The 26000-nt window shown below is 48.1% G+C and overlaps 1 protein-coding gene across 1 annotated transcript in view; it reads right to left on the reverse strand.

Annotated features, from left to right (window-relative positions):
• The window catches only part of FAM208B (family with sequence similarity 208 member B), a 41025-nt gene extending 15254 nt beyond the window's left edge, over positions 1-25771 (reverse strand). The window contains exons 1-4 of the mRNA XM_015429672.1: positions 25684-25771; positions 20691-21594; positions 14881-15322; positions 7542-11309 (exon numbers count right to left, since the gene is read on the reverse strand). Of these exons, the coding sequence (XP_015285158.1) occupies positions 7542-11309; positions 14881-15322; positions 20691-21448 (4968 nt within the window). The 5' untranslated portion in view covers positions 21449-21594; positions 25684-25771. The remainder of the gene's footprint in view (positions 1-7541; positions 11310-14880; positions 15323-20690; positions 21595-25683) is intronic.
• Positions 25772-26000: the final 229 nt, after the last annotated feature.

Below are 26000 nucleotides of genomic sequence, written 5' to 3' on the forward strand. Positions count from 1 at the left end.
GAAATGAGTGCCTGAGTGAGTATTCTAACCTGGGCAGCTCCGTTCCTCGCCTGTTAGATTTAAATGGCCAGGGGTTTTGGTATAGCTGATTCCCCACTTCTCCACATGCAGCTGCTGGTGTGACCTTGGGTCAGTTACAGGTTCTTTCAGAGCTGTTTTCTCAGAAGCAGTTCTCAAAAGAGCTCTCTCAGCCCCACCTGCCTCATAGGGTATCTGTTGTGGAGAGGGGAAGGAAAAGGATATTGTAAGCTGCTTTGAGACTCCTTTGGGTAGTGAAGGGCGGGTATAAATCCAATCTCTTTTTCTTCTGAAAGCACCCGAATAAAAGCCAAATAAAATCAGCTTTTTCCAGACTCAGCTCGGTAGCTGAATACGGACCTCTGATCTATATTCAGCTTACATAATACCCAAAAATACAGACAAGGAATTTTTCAGGTATCTATTCGGGGCTTGGACAACCATAGACAGACGCCATGATATACTACATCTATACCAAGGGACAATAGTGAGGGCCAATGGGGAGAAGTCCCTGCACTTTTTCACTTTTTCTTTGTATCCTTGCTCAGCCTGATGCAGGAACAGACAGTGTATACTCTTCTCATTTTTGTTTACTAAACTTTTGTATATTATGACTGCCTGAAGCCTGATCTCTGAAAATGCACCATGCCCCTTTGGTCTTGTTATATGAAGTGAACTGAGAAGGAAGGGCAGAAAGTAAACTTGATAAGCACAATAGCTCAAGATTGCAAAGGGACAATTGATTGTCCTCATGGCAGCTCGGAGGAACAAAGTGTGAGATGCAGCAACTAAACAGAGTCTTGTATTGCCAATGCAGGTAGAATCCTAGGTGTGCAAATCCACCCAGTGGGAGACACACTCTGATTTGCTGGTGGCAGTGGTTATGACCGAGGTTCCCTTTAAGCTGCGCCAGGCTACGCTGGTGCACCAATTTCGCCCGACCAGCACAGCAATTTTTTCAGAGCGTAGGGGCGGAAGGTTCCCTTCCCAATGGCCATGCAGCACGGCTCCGTTTGCCCAGGCAGCACAGAAACACAGCAGTATGATTTGTGTTTCCTAATCTGGGCTGACCCCGCCTCCCCTCAGCTGGGGTTTGCTTGCCCTATGAAAGGTCCTCTGCCTCGTGCTCCTGGAGAAACACTGGCCCAGAAGGAGTATTGCTCTGTTGCCCACCTTCTGTCCTTCCTGAGGTGAATCGCTGGTTGTTTGTTTTGTCTGAGGGTGTGTGTGGGGGGGGAGGTCAGCTGGAACGGCCAGGTTGGGATCCGTGCAGGATCGCCAGCCGTGTGCTTGCTGGGAGGCTGTACATGCCTTTTTTTCAGCCCCGTGCAGTTTCTCTTCCCTTTGGGAATGGGGGGGGAGGGCTTTTGCTGGCATGAGGGGAGGTCAGCTGGACCGGCCAGGCTGAGATCTGTGCAGGAACGCCGGCCGTGTGTTTGCTGGCCTCTTTTCAGCCCCGCACGGTTTCTCTTCCCTTTGGGAGCGGGAGAGGGGGTGAGGGCTTTTGCTGTCATGAGGGAAGTTTCTTCCTCCTCCAAGTCAAGCTTTAGGAAAAAACAGTAATGCACCTTATATAATGCAGCAATCTCACTGTGAGGTGGGCACTTTCCCAATTTGGAGAGAGTTGGCTAATGATTTTCAAATAGCATTCTCCGTGTTGGCTCTTAATTAAAATAAAATGCCATGGCTGATCACTTTGGAGTTGGCAGGCAGAGTTTTTTTTTTGGGGGGGGGGGGGATTAAGGCCAAGGCATGAGGCTAGAATGACTTAGCTAACAAAAAACACAAACACACACGAGCTGAACACAATGGGACCATAAACCTGCATTTAGGGTTGCCAATCTCCAGGTGGGGCCTGGAGATCTTGCAGACTGACCCGTCTCCAGACCACGGAGATCCCCCCGGGAAAGCAACCACTTTGCAGGGTGGACTTTATGGCATTAGACCTCTCTGAGCAGAGCACAGCAGCTAAATGGAACCTCCATGTATAGGGGTAGTGTATCTCGGAACCACACCCCTTTGAGGTTTCTGTTGGAACTGCGAGAGAGGTTTTAGCTTGATGAATGCCATCAAAACTAAGATAAGGAGTCGGTTAGAAACAGATCACCTGGAGAACTTAATTGAGAATAAAACCGGATATGAATTTCTAAAATATTTGAAAGAGTCATATAAGCAGGGGTCATTTCCTCCAGGAGCGCACAGGAGTGGAGCTCCGGCAGTAAAGAGCCCAGGGGGCGGGCACATGCAACAAGCCCCACCCCCTGCTCCCAGCAGCCCTCAGTCAGAGCAAGAAGCAGCCAGGTAAGTTGCAGAGGCTCCCCGACCCAAAACAGTCCAGGGGCACCTTTAAGACCAAGTTTTATTCAGGTACAAGCTCTCCCTCCTCTGCGAGGACAGATCTGCCCCCCCCATAGCTAGCAATCAATAGCTAGCAATCCAAAGCAGTCCAGTGGAGCCTGAGCGGTGGGTGTTGCCGGACAACGACTCGAGATAGCAAGAGGAAGGATGCAGGCTTAACTTGTAAGGGAAATTACAGCTGTTTCTATACAAATGCTAGAAGTGTCCGAGGTAAAATCGGGGAGTTGGAGTGCTTGGTGTCGGAGGGAAAAATAGACATTGTGGGTATTTCTGAAACTTGGTGGGATGAGGAAAATCAGTGGGACACAGTGATTCCCGGTTATATATTATATCGGAAGGATAGGGGGGGAAGGGTTGGAGGTGGGGTAGCTCTGTATGTCAGAGAGGGTATAAAGTCTAGAAAGATTGAGAGGCTAAATGAATTGGATTCGCTTCTGGAAGTTCTATGGGTTGAAATAGGGGGGCCAAAAGGAAACTTAACACTGGGAGTTTGTTATCGCCCACCAGATCAAAAGATAGAGGAGGATTATAAAATGATGAATGCCTTAAAGATAGCAACTAGACAAAAACACTGTGTAATAATAGGTGATTTTAACTACCCACACATTGATTGGGTCAATATGTGTTCTAGCCGGGAAAAAGAGATTGAGTTTCTAGACACTCTAAATGACTGTGCTATGGAGCAGATGGTCACGGAACCTACCAGGGGAGAGGCGATCCTTGATTTGGTCCTAAGTAACACTCAAGACCTGGTGAGAGATGTAAAAGTGATTGCACCGCTTGGAAACAGTGATCATAATGTTGTTGAGTTCATCATTTGTACAAATAGAGAATTGGCCAAAAAGACTCACACAACCATTTTTAACTTTAAAAGGGGTAATTTCTCTGATATGAGGGGACACGTGGGGAGGAAACTGAAAGGAAAAGTAGAAAGGGTCAAAACAATTGGGGAAGCTTGGGATCTATTTAAAACTACGATCCTAGAAGCTCAAAAAATATATATTCCGCAGGTTAGGAAAGGCACAAACAGGTATAGGAAAAAGCCTGCATGGTTAACAAACAGAGTAATGGAGGCTGTAAAAAGTAAAAAGAATTCCTTTAAGCAGTGGAAAGCTAGTCACAGTGAGGCTGATAAAACGGAACACAGGCTATGGCAAATAAAATGCAAGTCTGAGGTCAGGCAGGCAAAAAGGGAATATGAGGAGCATATAGCAAAAAACGTAAAAACCAACAATAAAACTTTCTTCAAATACATTAGAAACAGGAAACCAGCCAGGGAGGCAGTGGGGCCCTTGGACGACCAAGGGGTAAAAGGAGTATTGAAGGATGATAGGGAAATGGCTGAGAAGCTAAATGCATTTTTTGCCTCCGTCTTCACTGTGGAAGATGAGAAGTGCTTGCCCACTCCAGAACCACTGATTTCAGGAGGGGTGTTGAAAGACCTGAGTCAGATTGAGGTGACGAGAGAGGAGGTCCTAAAACTGATAGACAACTTAAAAACTGAAAAATCACCAGGCCCAGATGGCATACATCCGAGAGTTCTGAAAGAACTCAAATGTGAACTTGTAGATCTCCTGACAAAGATATGTAATCTTTCCTTAAAATCTGCCTCCATTCCTGAGGATTGGAAGGTAGCTAATGTCACTCCCATCTTTAAAAAGGGTTCCAGAGGAGATCCGGGAAATTACAGGCCAGTCAGTCTGACGTCGATACCGGGTAAATTGGTGGAAACCATTATTAAGGAAAGAATTAGTAGGCACATAGATGAACAAAACCTATTGAGGCAGACTCAGCACGGTTTCTGTAAGGGAAGATCTTGTCTCACTAACCTGTTAGTGTTCTTTGAGGGGGTGAACAAACATGTGGACAAGGGGGATCCAATAGATATTATTTACCTTGACTTCCAGAAAGCTTTTGATAAAGTTCCTCATCAAAGGCTCCTAAGTAAGCTCAAAAATCATGGGATAGAAGGACAAGTCCTTTTATGGATCAAAAACTGGCTAGTTCATAGAAAACAGAGAGTGAGTGTAGGTGGGCAATTTTCTCAGTGGAGGGTGGTAAGCAGTGGGGTACCGCAGGGATCAGTACTTGGTCCACTGCTTTTTAACTTGTTCATTAATGATTTGGAGATGGGAGTAAGCAGTGAAGTGGCTAAATTTGCGGATGATACAAAGTTGTTCAGGGTGGTGAAAACCAGTGAGGATTGTGAGGCACTCCAAGGGGATCTGTCAAGGATGGGCGAGTGGGCGTCAACATGGCAAATGGGGTTCAATGTGGCCAAGTGCAAGGTGATGCACATTGGAGCCAAAAATCCTAAATATAAATACACATTGATGGGGTCTGAACTGGCAGAGACTGAGCAAGAGAGAGATCTTGGAGTTGTAGTGGATAACTCACTGAAAATGTCGAGACAGTGTGTGACTGCAATAAAGAAGGCCAATGCTATGCTGGGGATTATTAGGAAGGGTATTGAAAACAGATCAGCCAATATAATAATGCCCCTATATAAATCAATGGTGAGACCTCATTTGGAATACTGTGTGCAGTTCTGGGCACCACACCTTAAAAAGGATATTATAGCTTTGGAAAAAGTGCAGAAAAGGGCAACTCGAATGATAAAAGGGTTGGAACACTTTCCCTATGAGGAAAGGTTAAAGCGCTTAGGGCTCTTTAGCTTGGAGAAAAGACGACTGAGGGGTGACATGATCGAGGTTTATAAGATTATGCATGGGAAAGAGCAGGTAAAGAAAGAGGTACTTTTCTCCCTTTCTCACAATACAAGAACTCGTGGGCACTCCATGAAACTGCAGAGCGGTCGGGTTAGAACGGATAAAAGGAAGTACTTCTTCACCCAAAGAGTGATTAACACATGGAATTCACTGCCACAGGAAGTGGTGGGTGCTACAAGCATGGACGGCTTCAAAAGGGAATTAGATAAGCATATGGAGCAGAGGTCCATCAGTGGCTATTAGCCACAAGGTATAGCTAGGGGCTCTGGGGCAAGTGATGCTCTGTCTTCTTGGTGCTTGGGGGGGGGTCAACAGTGGGAGGGCTTCTAATGTCCTGGCCCCACTGCTGGACCTCCTGATGGCACTGGTATTTCTGGCCACTGTGTGACACAGAGTGTTGGACTGGATGGGCCTTTGGCCTGATCCAACATTGGCGTCTCTTATGTTCTTATGTTCTTATGTTCTTCTGACACACTTCCGGTGATGCCAGGGGGTGTGGCATATGCAAATAGGTTATGCTGAGTTATGCTAATGAGCTCCTGCACCTCTTTTTCTACAAAATGACCCCTGCATATAAGTAATACAAATATGTTCCATATAAATAAGTTTAATATAAATATATGGCTTGTAATCCAAATGATAATATTTGTATGTTATGTATGTTTGTACACTGAAATAATTTTTTTTTTAAATGTCGGCCCACTCAGTTCTAAAGCTAGCACGACTTTTGGCTCACAGGGTAAAATTTCTGCTCACGAGACTGCACACCTTAGAAGGAACATTGGTTATAGTTAGTGTGAGCCAGCTCACAGTTTTTTAGCCGGTGGCTCACACATTTTTGTCTTAGCTCAGGAAGGATGGCTCCAGAGCAAACTAATTTATGCAGCAGCCAAACCACGTGCTCACAACTTTAGTGCCAGTAGCTCACAAAGTAGAATTTTTGCTCACAAGACTCCACAGCTTAGAGGGAACATTGCTTATGACCCAGTTAGTTTCTACTACCCAAGAGTACAGGAAACAGATGGCATTGCCGAGCGGAGATGGCGGCATGGTTTCCAGCCTCTTGGGCTTGCGAGTCCATTCCTTCACAACACCCAAGAGTAATCCTATAAATCTCAGAGTCACAAGATAGCTATTCACTAGTAAAGGCTGCCTTGCTTAAACAACAAGTTGTCCTGTTACTCTTCCCGTATGCTTGGCTTGAGGAGTAATAGCTACGTGCCTAAAATAATTTCTGAAAATATGCTCAACATGAGAGAATCCTGCAATCAAGCTTTAAGGGATATCTGGCCGATGCTCTGCTTCCAAACTTGGACGCCATCCATCCATTCTGTCTTTCCACAGTTTCCAAATGTGGAATCCACTCTCAGGCATATCCACTCTCCCCACCCGTCATCCTCTCCTCGCCAGTGGATATCCCCCCCCCCCAACAAACATACCTTTTTCACCCATGGAATACTGTTTACATGCACTAACACTAACCATGGCTCCCTGGTAGCAAAAACTGGAAATTTAGTTTGCAGACCATGAATATGAAGACAAAACTACTTAGGATAAACTCTGGTTACTGTCATCCCATGTTACTATGCTAGATCACGATTAAAGAAAAACAAAGAGGCAGGAATTTGTACCATACGAGGAACTGGGCAGGGGAGAATCATAGAATGTTAGAGTTGGAAGGGACCTTACGGGTCATCTAGTCCAACCCCCTGCACTCTGCAGGAGCATAGCTGAAAGAGAGCCCTACATACCTACAACATACCCGAAAGATGGTAATCCAGCCTCCGCTTGAATACATCCAGCGAAGGAGCATCCACCACCTCCCGAGGCAGACTCTTCCACTGCTGAACCACTCTTACAGTTGGGAAGTTTCTCCTGATATTTAGCCGGTATCGACTCCCTTGTAATTTCCACCCATTAGATCTAGTCTTGCAATCCGTAGCAAGAGAGAATAGATCTGCTCCACCTTCTACATGACAGCCCTTCACATACTTGAAGACTGCAATCATGTTCCCTCTAAGCCTTCTCTTTCCCAGGCTAAACAGACCCAATTCTTTCAGCCTTTCCTCGTAAGACTTGGACTCCAACCCTCTCACTATTCTGGTTGCCCTCTTCTGGACACACTCAAGCTTGTCAACACCCTTCCTGAAATGTGGTGCCCAAAACTGGACACAGGACTCCAGGTGAGGCCTGACCATAGCAGAACAGAGCGGAATGACCACCTCCCGTGATCTGGACACAATGCTTCCGTTAATGCATCCTAAGACTGCATTAGCTTTCTTCATAGCCACATCGCACTGCAGGCTCATGTTTAGCTTGTGATCAACCAAAACACCCAGATCCCTTTCACGTGTGCTGCTGTCATGACATGCAAGCATCAAAATGCCTTGCATGCCTAAAATCCGTTATGAATTTTTTAAAAAGTGAACGTTTTACCTTTATTCTCCCAAAGACGGGATCGTCGCCTGTTTCCACCAGGTAGAAGGAATAGGGTTTTTTGCATGCCTCTTTGGCAACATTTGTAAGTCTGAAATGTAGTGTGTTGCACAAGTCATCGAAGAGGTGCTCGTAGGAAGTCACCCTTCCGGGCAAGGACTGGCATCTTTTCTCCGGAACGTCTTCTGAGGTAGTATTGGGATCTTGCCCTTTGTGGCTCGTCTGCCTGTCGTCCAGCTTCATCACCCTGCTCAGCTCGGCAAATTCATCCATAATGACCGAGATGTCACCCCGGCAGTCTTTTAGCTTATTATTGTACGTTAACTTGTTGAGGTGGAAAGGGGTGAGCCGCTCCTGCCCCTTACTTTTGAACCTAGCAGCTTTACTAAAGGAGTCCCGTAGAAGAGGCGAAGGGCCAAAGGAGTCGCCGGGCGTGCTGATTCTAGGGTACCAACGGGCGGCACTCCGCCTCGCGCTAGGATTCACAATTGTGATCAGAAGGGGGCTTCTGCTCCGAGGCGGCGGATTTAAAAGAGGACCGTCGGGTATCTTTCTCAAAGGTAATGTTTCGGCGGCTGCCTGAGTTGCAAACTCTTTTGCAAAGAGCTCGCCGGAGGTAGAGAGTTGTGGTCGCTTCTTTTCTAAGATGTGCTTTAGCTTATAATGAAAACGCAAACACTCCATATCTAACGTGCTTTGGATAGGGTCGTCCAAGACTCGCCAAGTCCTGTTCAAGGAGTTTATTAATCCCGACCTTTCCGTGAGACTGTCACCCCTCTTGGAAGGGTGAAAAGTTCTGGTTTTGTCCTTGTGTTTCTTGGTGACGGAAAAGTTGATATAATCCTTCAGCGGCCCCTGCTCGCCACCAGCTTTGAGTGAGGGCGGGGCAGGTCTATCATCCCTTCGGGACGTAAAAGGCCGGTCAAAGCATTTAGTCTCAGGTTCAACATCCAAAATCCTTGTCTTTTTCCCAAAGTACACCCAGTCGTCACTTGTACCGATCTCTTCCTCCGGACTCAAATCACGGACGTAAGTAGCCCCCGTAACTCCTCTAGAATCGATAGATCTTGTATAACAAGTGCTCGCAGATGGATTTCTGCAATAGGCATCACCAAAGAGACCTTGATCATCATCTGCCGAAAGGGACTCCACTTCCCTATCCATATTAGGACCCAAGACTCTGGTAGGCAACTCTGTCTGTTCACTGGCCAACTGTACATCCACAGCATCTTTAGGATCCCCCCGGTTTTGTCCTTCACTTGGGCCTCCATGCAAAGGGGTATCAGATTCTTCTGGTGGATACTCAGACAGACATCCTCCTGGAATGCAAGCCAATATTTCTACGTCCCCTTCCCTGAGCGGGCTGTCCTCCCTTGTCGAAATGGATACTTCATGGCTAGCAGGTCCTAACCCAACTTCTCCATGCGACAAGGGAATAGCTGAATCACTGGTCTTTGAGGATACCGCTGTTTCAGCTAACTGGAATTTGCCGTCTGGGCTTGGGGAGACCGATTCTGCCCTATCTGTGCAACTTGTAAGGACATCCGCAGCCATCAAATCAGCTTCATCCTCTTGGAATGGCTCTCTTTCAACCCCGGCCACTCGATGCGAGCTTAGACCTTCGTAAGACGTCAAACGGCACCGACTCTCCTCTTGCGACTCTGCCTCTTGGTTAACAAAGGTGCTCTGCTTCTCTAAATGTTCATCTGCCACCAATTCGGGGTCAGAAGTGGTATGCTGGTCAGTTGTACGGCTCTCGTCGTCACTCTCAGGAGGGGTCACGCACTCCAGGGTCATGGAACTGATCCAATTTAAACCTGAGTCCTCTTTAGAAGAGGCTCCTCCCCTCTCCGCTTTTAAACCACTCACGGTGTCAATCAGTTCACCAAGGAAGGACTTGATTTCTTCAGACACGACAGCTGAGACCTGGCTGAGCTTATCATCACAAGCTTTTTCTTCCACAGCGGATACATTTACATTACTTTCGTTTTCATCACTAGGCTCACTGCCATTCAACCCCAAGCACTGGATTTCTTCAGCTTCTACAACATCATTCCGTAATTCCGACATCTGCCCGGTCTTCTGTTCCCCTTGAATTACTTGGTGACTTGCTTCCAATGGATCTGTATCAGACACATTCATGTCTTCCTCTTCCTGGTCAGTGTAGGAACCCTCATCCGAACTTATTGGTTCGGGAAACACAGGACTTGGGGCTGATGCAATGGAGTCTTCTGGGTTCTTAGCCAATGTTGTCGCTTCGTCAGGAGTGGTTTGTTGGGCCGGATTCTGTAACGGAGCTGAATCGAGCGAATCGAGGGTTCCTTTTTCCTCCTGAGAAACACAGGAGTTCCCAATGAGACCTGATAGTTTAGAAGACACAAAAATTTTGGCCGATACAAGAGAATCACTTTGGTTTCCTACAGATTCTTCTCTGTTCGGCATACTGTTTTGTACTTGGCCCAGTTCACAAGCCGACTCAGCCGGGGGGACTTCCTCCTGGGACTCCGCTTCAATCACATTCATTTGATTTGGAGATTCAGGACATTTAGTTGACATTGCAGAGTCTTCCTGGCTCCCTAGCAACTCTGATACTTCATCAGGCCTTGACCGATGGGCAGGATTAGTTTCCTGCAAAGCTGAACTGGCCCGGCTGGTTTCTTTGCCTCCCTCAGAAACACCATCTATATCAAATGGGTTTGAGAATGTCTGACTTTTCCCTAACACCAGAAAATCTCCTTGGCTCCCTACAAAATCCCCTTGAGTTACCGAATCATTCTTTATTTGGTTCAGTTCAGTAGCTTGAAGAGAAACTGAATCTGCTGGACAGATTTCTTTATCTTCCTGGGAAATGCCGGAGTGTTCAACCAGGTCTGTTTGATTTGGAGATATAGGAAGTTTGGGTGATTCAACAGAATCTTCAGTCACTTCATCAAGAATGACCTGATGCAAAGGAACAGTTTGCGATGGATGAAAATCAGCCAGGACGTCTCTTTTACTGTCCTGCGAAATACAGAGACCCTCAACAGAATCCATTTGGTTTAGAAATGCAGATTTAGAGTCTAATCCTGCAGGGTTGTCTTGGTCCCCTGGTGATTCGGTTACTGTTTCGGAAGCAGACTGCTGTACAAAACTTGCAGTTGGTGATGGGCTTAAAGTTGTCAAGCTATCACCAGAGGACACCGCATCACACATGCAGGTCTCTTCAGCCACACAACCCTCCTGGGCAAGTTCCTCGCTATCCTGATCCAAATCCACATCTCGTGGCTCCACATCAGCATCATTGCTATCCGAAAGAGCAAGGTCAATTGATTCCAGCTCCGTGTTCTCACCATCAACGTCCTCCTCGTCTTCATCTACCGGGAGATCCTGCGAACTCCCTTTTCCTCTATACGGACGTTTGTCTTTCCCATACTCTGCATTTGCCTCTAACCACGTCGCTCCGGAAGAATGCAGCGACTTGATACTGCTGATTTGGCAGCCGTCCTCCTTCGTGGAAGATGAGGTGTTGTTTATTTCCGGCTTCTCTGTGGAAATGGCACTCCCGGTACTTGTTACCCCCTGTCTATCTTTTGGGGTCTCTGGCAGTTCAGGAAGCACAGAAGCAGAGTTGCTTTGGGAAACTTCCACCAAGTTGACTGTTTCTACTTCTGCCTCCACGTCAGGTCTCGAGCAACTTCTGCCGTGGCCATTTAAAGAGCCGCCGCTCTGGCTGAGAGGAGAGATAACCGGTTCCAGAAAGAACTCCTCTTCGGCTTCCTTCCCGGGTACCTGAAAGTGACAAAAGTTTCAGAGATTCAGGGAGATTCAGGGAGACACGAAGAGGCACAGGCAGAATACCTACAGCTTTCAAATCGGCAAGCTATTCTAAAACACACAAATCAAAATTATGATTCGACTACAGTAACGCAGAGAACAACAAGATTTTGAGAGTATGAACTTGAAGCGATGAACAAGGAAACGCCTCATGTCAGAAGTTAATTGATAAAGAGTTACAACTTTGTATCTACACTTGGGCTTTTAGTGCCTTTTTCTCTCCCTTAGTCTGTAGTCTTTCCCCTCCCCTTCTTTCGTTATAGTTATGTAAAGGTAAAGGCTTCCCTTGCTCGAAAGCCAGTCAAATCCGACTCCAGGGTTGCGGTGCTCATCTCCATTTCCAAGCCGAAGAGCCAGCGCTGTCCGAAGACGTTTCCGTGGTCATGTGGCTGGCATGACTAAACACCAAGGCGCACGGAACACTGTGACCTTCCCACCGAAGTGGTACCTATTTATCTACTTGCAATTTCTTGCTTTCGAACGGCTAGGTTGGCAGGAGCTGGAACTAGAGATGGGAGCTCACTCCGTCTTGCGGCACCCGGGTCTCGAACTGCTGAACGACCAACCTTCCACAGCCTGTAGTTCAGCGTCTTAACCACTTGAGCCACCGCAGCTCCTATAGTTATGTAGTTATTGTAACTGTATGTATGTATGTAATTGTAAATGGAATTGATTGTTTTATCTGGTTTCAGTGTTATGCAGGGCTTTTTTTGTAGAAAAAGACCAACAGGAACTCATTAGCATAATAGGCCATACCCAACAGCAGGAACACATTAGCATATTAGGCCACACCCCTGACAGCACAGCTCATTAGCACATTAGGCCGCACCCCCATGTTACCAGAAGTGTGGTCATCCAGCCACACCCACCTTTTGCTTCTTATTCTGTTCACCTTGTTTGTTGTCCAAACGGTCCAGGGCCTTTTTTGTAGCAGGGACTCCTTTGCATGTTAGGCCACACACCCCTAATGTAGCCAATCCTAATGAGTTCCTGCTGTTGGGTGTGGCCTGTTATGCTAATGAGTTCCAGCTGGGTGTGGCCAACTCAGGAGCCAGCAGGAACTCCGTTCCTGTGCGTTCCTGCCCAAAAATAGCCCTGGTGTTATGTATGGCAATTGCCTCTTGTTAGCCACCCAGAGCCCACGTGGAAGGCTCAGGATATAAGTCAAATAAATAAATAAATTATTCTAGAGACGCAAATTTAAAAATCCCCTTCGGGGAGCAAAAAGAAAAAGATTTTGAGAGTATGAGCTTTCAAGAGTCAAAATTCACTCCGTCAGGGTGGTTATCCGAACAAAGGGAGCTTTGACTCTCGAATGCTCACAACCCTGAAAAGCTGGTTGGTCTCTAAGGTGCTGCGGGGCTGGAATCTAGCTATTCGACGGCACACCAACATGGCTACCCTCTGTGAAACTGTCTGGACACAGGAAGCCGCTGCCATGTCGGAGCCAGAAGCTGAAACCTAAACGCGACCGATTTGCGCTATATCAGCCTTTTTAAGTTTAAGAGGGCGCAGGCTTTTAAACGGTACAGGAATCTTCCAGAGGAGTCAGGGGCTCGCCGTATTGGTCTACAACAGAACAGCTAGATTCAGGTCCAGTAGCTTGGTGGAACAGGGCCTGCAGGCTAGAGCAGGCCTGTTCCACCACAGTCTGTAAGGTGCGACCGCACTCAAAGCTACTTGTTCTAAGAATTAAAACATTTACCTCTGTGGGGAATTCACCCCAATCATTCAGCCTCTGGGTTGCACACCATAACCCTTGTCACAGGGGCCCCTCTGAATGTCTGTAGCTGGCAGAGAGAATAAGTCCCGGGAATGATGCCTCCAATCCCCCCCCCCCAGCCCAGAAGAAGACGAAGAAGAGATTGGATTTATACCCTGCCCTTCACTACCCAAAGGTGTCTCAGAGCGGCTTACAAACTCCTTTCCCTTCCCCTTCCCCTCCCCACAAGAGACACCCTGTGAGGTAGGTGGGGCCGAGAGAGCTCTTGACAGAAACTGCTCTTTTTCAAGAACAGCTCTTATCAGAACTACGGCTTGCCCAAGGTCATCCAGCAGGTGCAAGTGGAGGAGTGGGGAATCAAACCCGGTTCTCCCGGGTTAGAGTCTGCAGACTTAACCACTAGACCAAACTGGCTCTGCCAAACTCTTCAGTTTTGCAAATGGAAGGCCAGGGAAAAACAAATACTTTGCCATATCACATCTTGATAGAGTGTCACACCTCAGAAGACAGAGTTGGAGACAGCCAAATGGCTAGATAGTTTCTCTTCCTCTTGAGCCAGGAAGATTAGAACTGGAGGAGGGGGAGGAGAAACTCTCCGGGGAGATATTATAAATTCCAAAGTCATGAGGAAGAAGGGCAGAAGGGCATGTACACAAACACACACAAAATTGGTATTTTCCAGGTTCGGGTATAGCAAACTTGAAAAACATCAGTATATATCAATATTCCCGAATCCCAAATCAATATTCCCGAATCATACTGATATTGGGATTCGGGAAATAATCGGTATTGCCGAATTTATTTGGTCCAGTAGCACCTTAGACACCACCCAGATTTTGGGGGTATAAGCTTTCAAGTGTCAAAGCTCCCTTTGTCAGATATGAGCATTGACTCTTGCACGCTCACACCCTGAAACACTTGTTGGTGTCTAAGGTGCTTCTGGACTCAAATCGACCTCTTCTGTTGCAGATCAACATGGCGAGGAGCAGCCTTTTGTTTACAATTAAAGAGCTGGTACAGAAGAGGAGCTGTTCTTTCTTCCAAGAAAGCAGGGCCAGAAGGAAGGCTGCTGCTGGGAGAGACCCTCACCCTGAGAGAAAGGGTGAGTAGACTCAGGCCCAACAGACAGTGGACTAGGGACTGTGAGTCTAGTCGCATTAGGGGCATTTGTTTTCTTTTCTCTTTACCCACTTATCGTTATCATTCTTGCACCTTGTTTGTTTCCCATATTTGACTGACCTATAAAATAAACCTTTTATTCGTTGTTTACTCTGCCTGGTCCTCACGCCTATTATTCGGCCAAATAAGGGAGGTCTGAAGGTCTGGGGGGGGGGTGCTCTGGGCCTTCTCAAGGGATCCTAAAATCAGAGTGGTGGCAGCATCAGGTGACACCCCCACCTGAGCTGTGACAGTGTGTCTGTGTGAAAGGCTTTCTGTCCACCCAATCTTCATCACCACCATCCAACAGATGAGGAGGTACAACCAGCACTTCTGTTTTGGGGGAGATTTAACCCTCCCCCCCAAAAAAACCCCGTTTGAAACCTTTCCCATTTTTTCTGCTAACCTGGGGAGTCCCCCAAGTTTGCGGAACTATCTGTTTTTAGTCCCTGTGGGCCTGATCCGTGGATATAAATATCTGCAGATCCAACCACACTTGACTGCGAGATATAAAGACAGAGCCCATCCGATCACCAGCAAAGGGGGTTGTTTTGTTAAGGCAAACCATACCGAGACTGTGGGATGGGAAAACCATGGCCCCTGAGAATCTGAAAACTGGCCACTGCTGGGCTACTAAAATATTACCTTGTCAAAGGCCTGAGGCAAATTCTCCAAGTCGCTGTCAAAGTAGCTGACTGGCCCATCTTTCAAAGGCAGGTCGCCGGTCTCCACAGGGTCGGCAAGGGGAGCCTCGTTCTCTATGCAGTTTGTAGAGGATAGTTCATTACAAGACAGTGGTTTCTCCACGGGGGAACAGGCTCTTCCTTCGACTTTATCGGGCGTCTGGTATTCCTCAGAGAACAAGTCCACCGAATGCTTATCCGAGTCGCAGAAACCCTCGCTGTCATCAATGAGCTCCAAAGGATCCACAACACTGTTCAGCGATACGTATTTGGCAGGGTTGCTGTGTTCAACCACCTTCCTGACTGTCGGGGATCTGAAGGGCTTGCTATAAAACAAGGCCACCCACATGTGGAGGATCAGTTTCATTTCTTCCACATCATCAGACAGGCTCAGGTCCCAGGGCCTAGAGAAAGAGCAAAGGAAGGAAAGAGAAGGGGGGGGAGAGAGAGAGAGACATTTTTAAAAATTATAACGCCATTCAGAAAGTTGGATTAATTAAATCTTCTTAATCTCTGAACAGTGTTATAACTGCAGTTTCTCTAACAAGTTGGGTAACAAATTCCATTGGGTGGAAAGAGTTTATTTTATTTATTTATTTATTACATTTCAACCCCGCCCTCCCGCCGAAGTGGAGTTGACAAAGAGAACTCTTTTCCCTCTTTCTCCCAAAATACAACTCAAAGGCATCCAATGAACCTGATGGGCAGTCGATTCAGGATGGAAAAAAGGAAATACTTCTTTACACAGTGAATGTTTAAAACAGGGATGTCAAACATGCAGCCCATGCTCCAGATCCAGCCCCAAAGGGCTCCTATCCGGCCCTTGAACAACTAGCTCTCTCCAGCTTCCTTCTCCAGTTCTGATACAGCTGTGTTGCAGCTGGCTTTACCAGACTCTCTATTGCACAGCAAAGATAGATAGGCGAGCCTCTGCATTAGTTGAGGCTCCCCCCCTCCTCCATCGGGGGGGGGGAACAAGCCAGAGCTTGCTTCCTGGCCAGATTGCCTCAATTGCACAGGAGACAAAGGCAAGCCTTTCTTCCCTTCCATTGGCTGAGGCGCCTCCCCTTCTCAGCTGCCTCAATTGCATGGGAGAAATACAAAGCACCTTTAAGACCAATGAAGTTTTATTCAAGATATAAGCTTGTGCGTGAATTGCTACAGTGTGTGTGTATTTTGTTGGGCTCGTTATGCTGTGTGTGAATACGTGTATGTTTTGTTGGGCTCGTTATGTTGTGGCTCTCCTGGGTGCAACTGGGTTTGCCTCCCCTTTATCACTGTATTAATGACCTCATGATCCAGTATTTCTCAAAGAAAAGCAATGTGAACTATTTAGATGAAGAATAACAACAAGCCAGTGAGGTGGATTAGGCTGATAGTGTCTGTTCTTACCAAGTTCACCCAGCGCATTTCCTTTGTAGACTGGGGTTTTTGAACCTAGACTTCCCAGATTGCAGGCTGATACTGACCACTATATAGGGCTGTCTCTATTCTTGTACTGCCTCATAGGAGTTATTTTTCTGGGAAGACTATAGTTTTTTTAGACAAACACATAGCCCTCACTCTGTGTCATAATGCCTTCACGTGTTCTTGACCAGCACACAAAGTCATTTATGTCCCAAAGCTCGCAATGCCCAGCTATTTCATGTTTTCCCGAGTCCTAGACTCAGAGCACTGACCATGAGATTTTTGTAATTAATGTCAATAAATCAAAAAGTAGGTTTGCAGCTTCCAGACACACACCTAAACAGCATACTCAAGATTGCAGCAGCACAGACATTTAGATGCAATAATTCAGAGCAAGAGGTGCCAGTTATCAGATTGTTAAATAAACAAAATATTGCAAGAGTGCTAATGTTTTAAGTATGTTTTTAAGTTTAAAAAAATCTTTGTGTTTGTGTCCTTTATAAAGTTTATACCTCCGCTGCCTGGCATTACATTTTATGACACACATGGCCCGGCCCGACAAGATCTCATTTATGTCAGATCTGGCCCTTATAACAAATGAGTTTGACATCCCTGGTTTAAAACATGGATTTCGCTGCCAAAGGATGGCCACAGGCACAGATGGCTTTAAAAGGGGAGTAGACAGTTTCATGGAGGAGAGGTTTATCAGTGGCTACTAGCCATGGCGACTAAAATGAACCCCCACATTTAGAGGCAGTCAACCTCTGAATCGAAGTGCTAGGAGGCAACATCAGGGGAAGGTCTCGGCCTCTGTGCCCTGCTTGTTGGCCCTCCCGAGGAGCTGGTTGGCCACTGTGTGAGACAGGATGCTGGACTAGATGGACCTTCACTGGTCTGATCCAGCAGGGCTCTTCTGAGGTTCTTATGAAGGCCTCGGCCTCCATGCCCTGTTGTTGGCCCTCCAGAGGAACCGGTTGGCCCCTGTGTGAGACAGGATGCTGGACTGGATGGACCAGTGGTCTGATACAGCAGGGCTCTTTTTACCTTTCTGTGATTGGACTTTTGTCCCACCCTTCTAACGTAAGTGTAACTTCGAGGAAGAACACATCCATGGCACGCACAACGTTGTAGAATCATTCTAAACCATGGCAGACCATATTGCTTGGAGTTGGCTCCTGACCCAAGGGATTGAGCCAAGTCCCCGAAGTGCTGGCAGCACTCCTGGGACTTAACCGGCTCCCAACCACGTCTGTGAAGTGCAAGTCTCATCTCTCCCAGTTCCCATTTTGTTTGCCAGCACATCAGTGTCCTTACAGGTAGACGCAGCGGGGCTTTTGGCACTTGGGAAACCGAGGCTGCCTACTCGTTCTACAGAAGGATTCACCAAAGCCCACAATGGAGGAACATGGTGCTGATCAATCCAGGGCGCTGAAGAAGTCTAGGCTTTGGTCGCGATTTGCTGGTTTGGACCACAATCCTGCGTGTGTAAAGTGCTCTCAAGTTATGGTGACCCCAGCGAGGGGCTTTCAGGGCAAGCGGGAAGCAGAGGTGGTTTGCCACTGCCTTCCTCTGCAGAGTCTTCCTTGGTGGTCTCCCACCCAAGTACCGACTATGCTTAGCTTCCAGTTTACAGTGACCCCCCCCAGCGAGGGGCTATCAAGGCAAGCGAAAAGCAGAGGTGGTTTGCTGTTGCCTTCCCCTGCAGAGTCTTCCTTGGAGGTCTCTCTTCCAAGTACCGACCCTGCTTAGCTTTTGTGATCTCAGAAGACTGGGTTGCACCATTCCACATGCCCTCCTGGACCATAATCCGAGGGTCATTTTATTAACGTTTTATGACTGTAAGAAATTAAGTCCGGAATGCTTTCAGGAACAAATCTGGAGTTATGATCAGCCAGCCTCCAGCTGCAACTTCTGTCTCCCTCCCCCCTTTCCGCACTAATGTCAAAACAATTAGGTTGCCATTGCAAAACGTCAATAGTCCCGCTGTACACTGATCTGTCAGGCCACACCTGGAGTAGTGTGTGCGGTTCTGGAGGCCTCCCTTCCAAAAGGATGTGGACAGAATGGAGCCGGTAGAGGAGAGCGACGAGGGTGATCGGGGGCCTGGAGACCAAGCCCTGTGAGGAAAGGCTGAGGGACTTGGGAATGTTCAGTCTGGAGAAAAGGAGGTTGAGGGGGGGCATGATTGCTCTCTTGAAGTATCTGAAGGGCTGTCACTTGGAGTAGGGCAGGGAGCTGTTCCTGTCGGCAGCAGAGAATAGACTTGCCAGAATTGGGTTTAAATTAAGAGTGGGAAAGAACCGGTTGGATATTAGGGAAAACGTTTACAGTCAGAGTTGTTCAACAGTGGGATCAGCTGCCTAGGGAGGTGGTGAGCTCCCCCTCCCTGGCACTCTTTAAGCAGCGGCTGGACAAACCCTTGCCAGGGATGCTCTAGGCTGATCCTGCATTGAGCAGGGGGTTGGACTAGATGGCCTGTAGGGCCCCGTCAGATTCTCTGATTTTTTAAATGATTCTATGATCCTAGGTTCAAGTCCAGGAGCATCTTAGAGACCGACATGATTTTGGGGAGGTACGAGCTCTCCAGTGTCAAAGCTCCCTTCCTCTGATACCAACAGAGAGAAACGAACATTCGTTCCCTGTGAAATTTCGGTTTTGGCAGTATAGGGATGGTGACAGTCTGAATGTAGGAGTTCGAGTAGGAGCCGCCGCCGCCACTATTCTACCACCGAGGTGGCAAGTCATCGGCTGCCCTATAAGAACGGGGGCAAGCGGGCCCTGGCAGAAGTTTGAGACAGTGTAGTGGGAGACCACACTACTGAGACAGCTGGCCACCAAACCTGGGGGGGGGGGTTGTCCCCATCTTCGATGATTAATATAGGTATAGCACCGTATTATTGGAAGGTTTTATTGTGATTTTAAATGTTTTATTTATTATATATATTTATTTATTATATATATTTTGCACTCAGCTTTGCCGCATGTGAGCCGCCCTGAGCCTTTGGGAGGGCGGGATATAAGTCAAACTAATAAATAAATAAATAAAATAAATAAAATATAAATAAATGTCTGCTAAGGAGGAGTGCAGAGCAGGCACTCCACCAGAATTCCACACTGCCCCATCCCTTCTTACTGGGGAGAAGAGCGGAGGGGGAACCCACCAAGCTGCACTGCCCAATAACCCTCCCGGAGAGCAATGCAGAAAAGGCGTTCGAAATGTGGGAAGGAGGCCCACTTACCACCGAGCACCCCACTGTGAAACTAGCAGGGGAAAGGAACACGAGAACATGCGCACTTGACGCAGGGGGCAAGGAACATCGGTAAAGGGAGAGGGGATGTAGCCAGCACTGTGACATCGAGGCATATTGCCGCAAGTATGCTCCAGACTAGGTGCCTCTTAATGTATCGTTTTTAAAAGCTCATTCGTTATTTCAGCTGCTTGAGATTTCTGTTTGTTTTCAGATTTCTGTAGTCCAAACCCAACTGTACTGTCCGTTGGATGTCCCATCGTGGTGTTGGGTTTTTTTCGTATTTTGTGTGTGTGTGTGCACGTGCGCCCGTGCCTGGAAGTCATGGTGACCTCTGGCGACTCCTACTGGGGCGTGGGGGACGTTCAGAGAAGAAGAAGAGATTGGATTTATACCCCACCCTTCACTACCCAAACAAACTCCATTCCCTCCCCCTCCCCACAACAGACACCCTGTGAGGTCGGTGGGGCCGAGAGAGCTCTTGACAGAAACTGCTCTTTTTCAAGGACAGCTCTTGTCAGAACTACGGCTTGCCCAAGGTCATCCAGCCAGGTGCAAGTGGAGGAGTGCGGAATCAAACCCGTTTCTCCCAGATTAGAGCCCGCGCACTCAACCACAACACCAAACTGGCTTGATAGCCTGCCTCTGCCCCCCCACCCCGGTATTCTTTGGAGGTCTCCCATCCAAATACTTGCCAGGGCTGGCCCTGCTTAGCTTCCGAGGTCTGATGAGATCGGGCTTGTCTGGGCTATCCAGGTGAAGGCGGATGTCCCATCCTGTTGATGATACTTGACTGATTGTACCTGACGTGCACTATGTAATCCGCCTTGAGTCTCAACAAGGAAGGCGGAGTATAAATACCCACAATAAACAAAGTTACTCTGGAGTCTAGGGACTTTAATGGAGTCTAGGGCTGGAGCTAGGGAGGAGGCAAACGCTCTTGTTGCTGATAGCAAGGCCCACGGGCAGTCCAAATGCCGATCCGACATGTGACTCAAATGGACAAACAAAGACACCGCAAAGCCGGGCCTGTCGGTCCAGAACAAGACTCAGAAAATGATAATCCCCTCCGTACCGGATTCAGTACCTTTCCAAACCTGGGAGAAAAGCCACTTACCCGTGTACAGCCCGAACAATCGTTTTCTCTAACGAATTGTTCGTGTATTTGCTATCTACGCTGAAGAGGTATTCGGCCTCCCACTGGCAAGTCACTCGAACTGACTGGTCGCAAAAGGTCACTTTGCGAGACTTGCCGAAGTCGTCCTTTGGCCTGGCAGCCATGACAGCAGAGCGCGAGAACGGTAAGTAGCTCCGAAATTGCTTGTGTGGGTGACAAATGTTCTGCTGGTGCCGGAAAGGCAGGACTTTCCCGACGAGGGGTCCCGACTTCGCACTTTTCACCCCATTCTTGGAGCTGGGGGGACTCGGTGACCCTCTCCAAGGGAGCTGCTTTTGCACAGGCTCCAGGGCCGGAGAGGCATAGGAGTGCTCAGTGGAGATCAAAAAGGGCACACTCGGGTCCAAAACATCTCCAATTTCTGTTGGAAGTGCTGCAAGGGGCTTGGGTGGATGGGGTCTTGCACTCTTTTTCTTGCCAGAACTTACATGGCCCCTCTCTCGAGGGCTAGAAGGGGGATCCAGGCTTGGATCGGGTTGTGCGGGGGATGAATGGGACCACTGAGGACTCCTGCCGGGAAGGGAAGTGCCTTTCAATTTTGCGTTGATCCTGTGATACTCGTGATCAGAAGCCTTTTGCAAAAGCTTCTCTCTCTGCAGGTGCCGCCGCTCTCGCGATGGGCTGTGAGACAACCCGGATCTGTCGGCGTTAGGGAGGAGCAGAGAGTCACGGGAGCTGAGGGCCAGATCGGCCAGCATGTTCAAGGCATGGGAATCGCAGTTGTCTATTCTCAGGGGCAGACAAGTGTCCCAAGAAGGAGACCGTTCTCGAGAAGGAGCGTTCTCGTCACCGTGGATTTCCAACTCGACTACGTCTGTATCGCCGTGGATGTATTTCTTCTTCACTGCAGAAGAGAAGTCAAGGAATCAGCGTGAAAACAGGGTTCTAGTATCACTCAGCACAGAACACATATGACGCCGCCTTGTACTGGATCAAGATGGGTCACCGTCAATGCTCCCTCTAAGCCAGTGATGGCGAGCCTGTTAGAGACCGAGTGCCCAAACTGCGACCCAAAACCCACTTATTTATCGCAAAGTGCCAACACGGCAATTTAACCTGAATACTGAGGTTTTACTTTAGAAAAAACAACTCATACATTAACTTAAGATGATCCAAACAAAGGAAGGAAAGCAATCCCAAATGCTTTCATTTACTTAAAATTATTTGGCAGAGGATTCGACACTTTAATGACGGTCTGGGCCTGGCTGGGGCGATGGCACGCGTGCCCACAGAGAGGGCTCTGAGTGCCACCTCCGGCACCCGTGCCATAGGTTTGCCACCACTGCTCTACGCTGTGGAGTCTTGTGAGCAAAAATTCTACTTTGTGAGCTGCCGGCATCAAAGTTGTGAGCGAGCGATTTGGCTGCTGCATAAATCAGTTTGCTCTGGAGCCCTCCCTTCCCGAGCTAAGGCAAAAATGTCTGAGCCGGAGGCTAAAAAAAACCCTATGAGCTGGCTCACGCTAACTCAGCTTAGAGGGAACACTGGTCACCGTGTTAATCTGTATGTAGTAGCAGAAAAGCACAAGAGTCCAGTGGCACCTTAAAGACCAACAACATTCGTGGCCAGGAGGTGAGCTTTTTTGAGACCCTGCTCAGGTCGAGTGAGCAATGACTCACCAAAGCTCCTCCCCCTGACACAAATTTTGTTAGTCTTCAAGGTGCCACTGGACTCTTGTGCTTTTCTACTTATACTGAATCACACCATCAGCTCATCAAAGGTCAGTACTGTCCACTCGGACTGGCAGCGGCTCTCCAGGGTCTCAGGCGAAGGGCTTTTGCCTCAACGACCACCTAATCCTTTTGAACTGGAGATGCCGGGGAGTGAATCTGGGGCCTTCTGTGTGCCAAGCAGATGCTCTACACCAGGGGTCCTTTTGTAGAAAAAGAGGTGCAGGAGCTCATTAGCATAACTTATTTGCATGTGCCACGCCCCCTGACATCACCGGAAGTGTGTCGGAAGGCAACACCCACCACTCAGGCTCCACTGGACTGTTTTGGATTGCTAGCTATTGGGGGGGGGGAACGTGCAGATCTGTCCTCACAGAGGAGGGAGAGCTTGTACCTGAATAAAACTTGGTCTTAAAGGTGCCACTGGACTGTTTTGGGCTGGGGGCTCTGCAGCTTACCTGGCTGCTTCTTGCTCTGACTGAGGGCTGCTGGGAGCAGGGGGTGGGGCTTGTTGCACGTGCCCGCCCCCTGGGCTCTTTACTGCCGGAGCCCCGCTCCTGTGCGCTCCTGCAGGAAATGACCCCTGCTCTACACCACTGAGCCACGGCCCCTCCCCACCTACTCGAACAGGGAAATTGATTTTTCAGCCTTGTTGTAAACAAAGGGAATATAATCAAACGTTTATTTTAGAAAAATAGAGCCCTTTAAATGGGACTAATCTAAATTGGATACACACGTTTCTTTCCCTGTTGAGGTTTAAACTGACATGCATCTTTGCCTGTATCTTTGAGAGCCTATGATTCGCTTCTTACACTATGAACCTTGCGGTCTGTTCAAATTGCTGAAATCAGGGTGAGTGTATTTTTCAGGCAGCTTTCTTTAAAAACAACTGTTTTTTATATGTATTTTCGTGTTACACATTTGTGTAAATCTCTTTACAGTTCCACTTACACAGCCGGCAAACTGAAGAAGTCGAAGGGAACGCATCTTCTGAGTATCTAGAACGGGCGTCTTTGCAAAGGCTGTTTGGACAATAGTATGACTATGTGGACTCCTCCTATCAAGTTACACTGATTACATGGACTTTATGTCTTATCTACAAAGGAGGAAATATTGCAGTCAATGTTCCCTCTAAGCTGAGTTAGTGTGAGCTAGCAAGGTGCAGAGCCCCCCTCTGGCCCGCCTTCAGGTACAAGCTCTCCCTCCTCTCTGAGGGCAGATCTGTGCATTCCCCTCCCCCCCCACAGCTAGCAATCCAAAACAGTCCAGTGGCACCTTTAAGACCAAGTTTTATTCAGGTACAAGCTCTCCCTCCTCTGAGAGGACAGATCTGCACATCCCCCCCCCATAGCTAGCAATCCAAAAGAGTCCAGTGGAGCCTGAGCGGTGGGTGTTGTCTTCTAACACACTTCCGGTAATGCCAGGGGGTGTGGCATATGCAAATAATTTATGCTAATAAGTTATGCTAATGAGCTCCTGCACCTCTTTTTCTACAAAATGACCCCTGAGTTACAGTATGCACTAATGTTGTTGTTGTGACACCACCAACTTTATAATTGTTTAATATATTGTTTGGCAATTTTCGATGGTGTTTTCTACTACTGAAAGAACTTGTGACTGACCCAAGGTCACAAAAGTTTTTAAGGTATGAGCTTTCAAGAGTCAAAGCTCCCTTCACCCTCTATTTGATGAGTAAGGAGAATTTTAAGCAACTGAGAAGAATATATGATTTGGTGTATTGCTTATGATATTAGAATACGCAGCTATGTTTGAATTTTAGATTTAGTACCGAGTGATTGTATTCGGCTTTGTCGGGGATAAAATCTTGTACGTTCTTCTTGTTCTCTAAGGCGTCACGGAACTGGAATCTAAGCGGTTCTACTGCAAACCAGCACAGCTGCCCTCTGATACTATCTCGGGAGCTTTTGATTCCTGAAAATTCGTACTCTGAAATTCTCATTGGATCTCTAAGGTGAACTAGACTCCAATCTACTGCAGATTAATACAGCTACCCTCAGAAAAGGCCTAAAGTGGCCTAGGACGAGAGCTCTGCCTAGTGAGTCATGTTCTCCCTAATGTGTGAAAGAGACCGTGTTTCCTAGTGGTTAAAGTGTCAGGCGAGAGACTACGAAGTGCCTGGTTCAAATCCCCAGGTGGCCAAGAAGCTCACTGGGTGATCTTGAGACAGTCGATCTCTCTCAACCAAGCCTACTTTGCAGGGCTGATATGAAGAAAATGCAAGATGTTCCAGCAGAATTCTCCCCCGTGAACAGAAGAAGAAGATGGAGCAGAGGGGTGTGAGCAGAGGGGGCAGGGGGAAGAGTCCTTGCGGGAAGGGTATCCTAAGGCCTAGATTGATGCCTCAGTTCCCCAACTGTACATCCCTGACTTGGGTTCGAAGATCGAAGCATCAGGATTTTACTCTGGGGCAATGATGCTCTGTACTCCTAGTTCTGGGGGGGCCACAGTAGGAGGGCTTCTGGAGTTCCGGCCCCGCTGGTGGACCTCCTGAGGGCAACCTGGTTTTTGGCCACTGTGTGACACAGAGTGTTGGACTGGATGGGCCACTGGCCTGATCCAACATGGCTTATCTTATGTTCTTATGTCTTGGGCAGTGTTCCTCTGTATTATTGGTGCTTGGGGGGGCAACAGTGGGAGGGTCTTCTGGAATTCCAGGCCTGTTGGTGGACCTCCTGAAGGCACCTGGGGTTTGGCCACTGTGTGACACAGAGTGTTGGACCGAATGGGCCACTGGCCTGATCCAACATGGCTTCTCTTATGTTCTTTTGTCTGGGGCAGTGATGCTCTGTCTTCTTGGTGCTTGGGGGGCAACAGCGGGAGGGCCTCTGGAGTTCTGGCCCTGCTGGTGGACCTCCTGAAGGCACCTGGGTTTCGGCCACTGTGTGACACAGAGTATTGGACCGAATGGGCCATTGGCCTGATCCAACATGGCTTCTCTTATGTTCTTATGTCTGGGGCAGTGATGCTCTGTCTTCTTAGTGCTTGGGGGGCAACAGCGGGAGGGCCTCTGGAGTTACGGCCCTGCTGGTGGAACTCCTGAGGGCACCTGGGTTTTGGCCACTGTGTGACACAGAGTGTTGGATGGAATGGGCCATTATCCTGATCCAACATGGCTTCCCTGATGTTCTTATGGCCCTGCTGGTGGACCTCCTGAAGGCACCTGGGTTTCGGCCACTGTGTGACACAGAGTGTTGGACTGGATGGGCCACTGGCCCAACATTGGCTTCTCTTAATGTTCTTACCTGTCCGACTCTTGTTGTTTTCTGTCTTCTCCACCTCCGCACTCTTGCTGCCGCTCAAGAGCCTTGGCTTCTTTTGTTCAGCGCCAGGAACCTCAGAAGACAACGTGGCTTTCACGGCAGACTCATGCCTTGTCCTCTGCACTATTTCCGCTGACAACACCTCGGCACCTGGGAGAAAGAAAGGCTGTTTGAGAGGAGGGGAGGCGTAACCCAACCCTACCACCCAGGGGTCATTTCATAGAAAAAGCGGCGCAGGAGCTCATTAGCATAACTCATTAGCATAACTTATTTGCATGTGCCACCCCCCCCTGACATCA

Source organism: Gekko japonicus, unplaced genomic scaffold (assembly GCF_001447785.1).
Source record: "Gekko japonicus isolate JY-2015 unplaced genomic scaffold, Gekko_japonicus_V1.1 scaffold696, whole genome shotgun sequence".
Taxonomy (NCBI): domain Eukaryota; kingdom Metazoa; phylum Chordata; class Lepidosauria; order Squamata; family Gekkonidae; genus Gekko; species Gekko japonicus.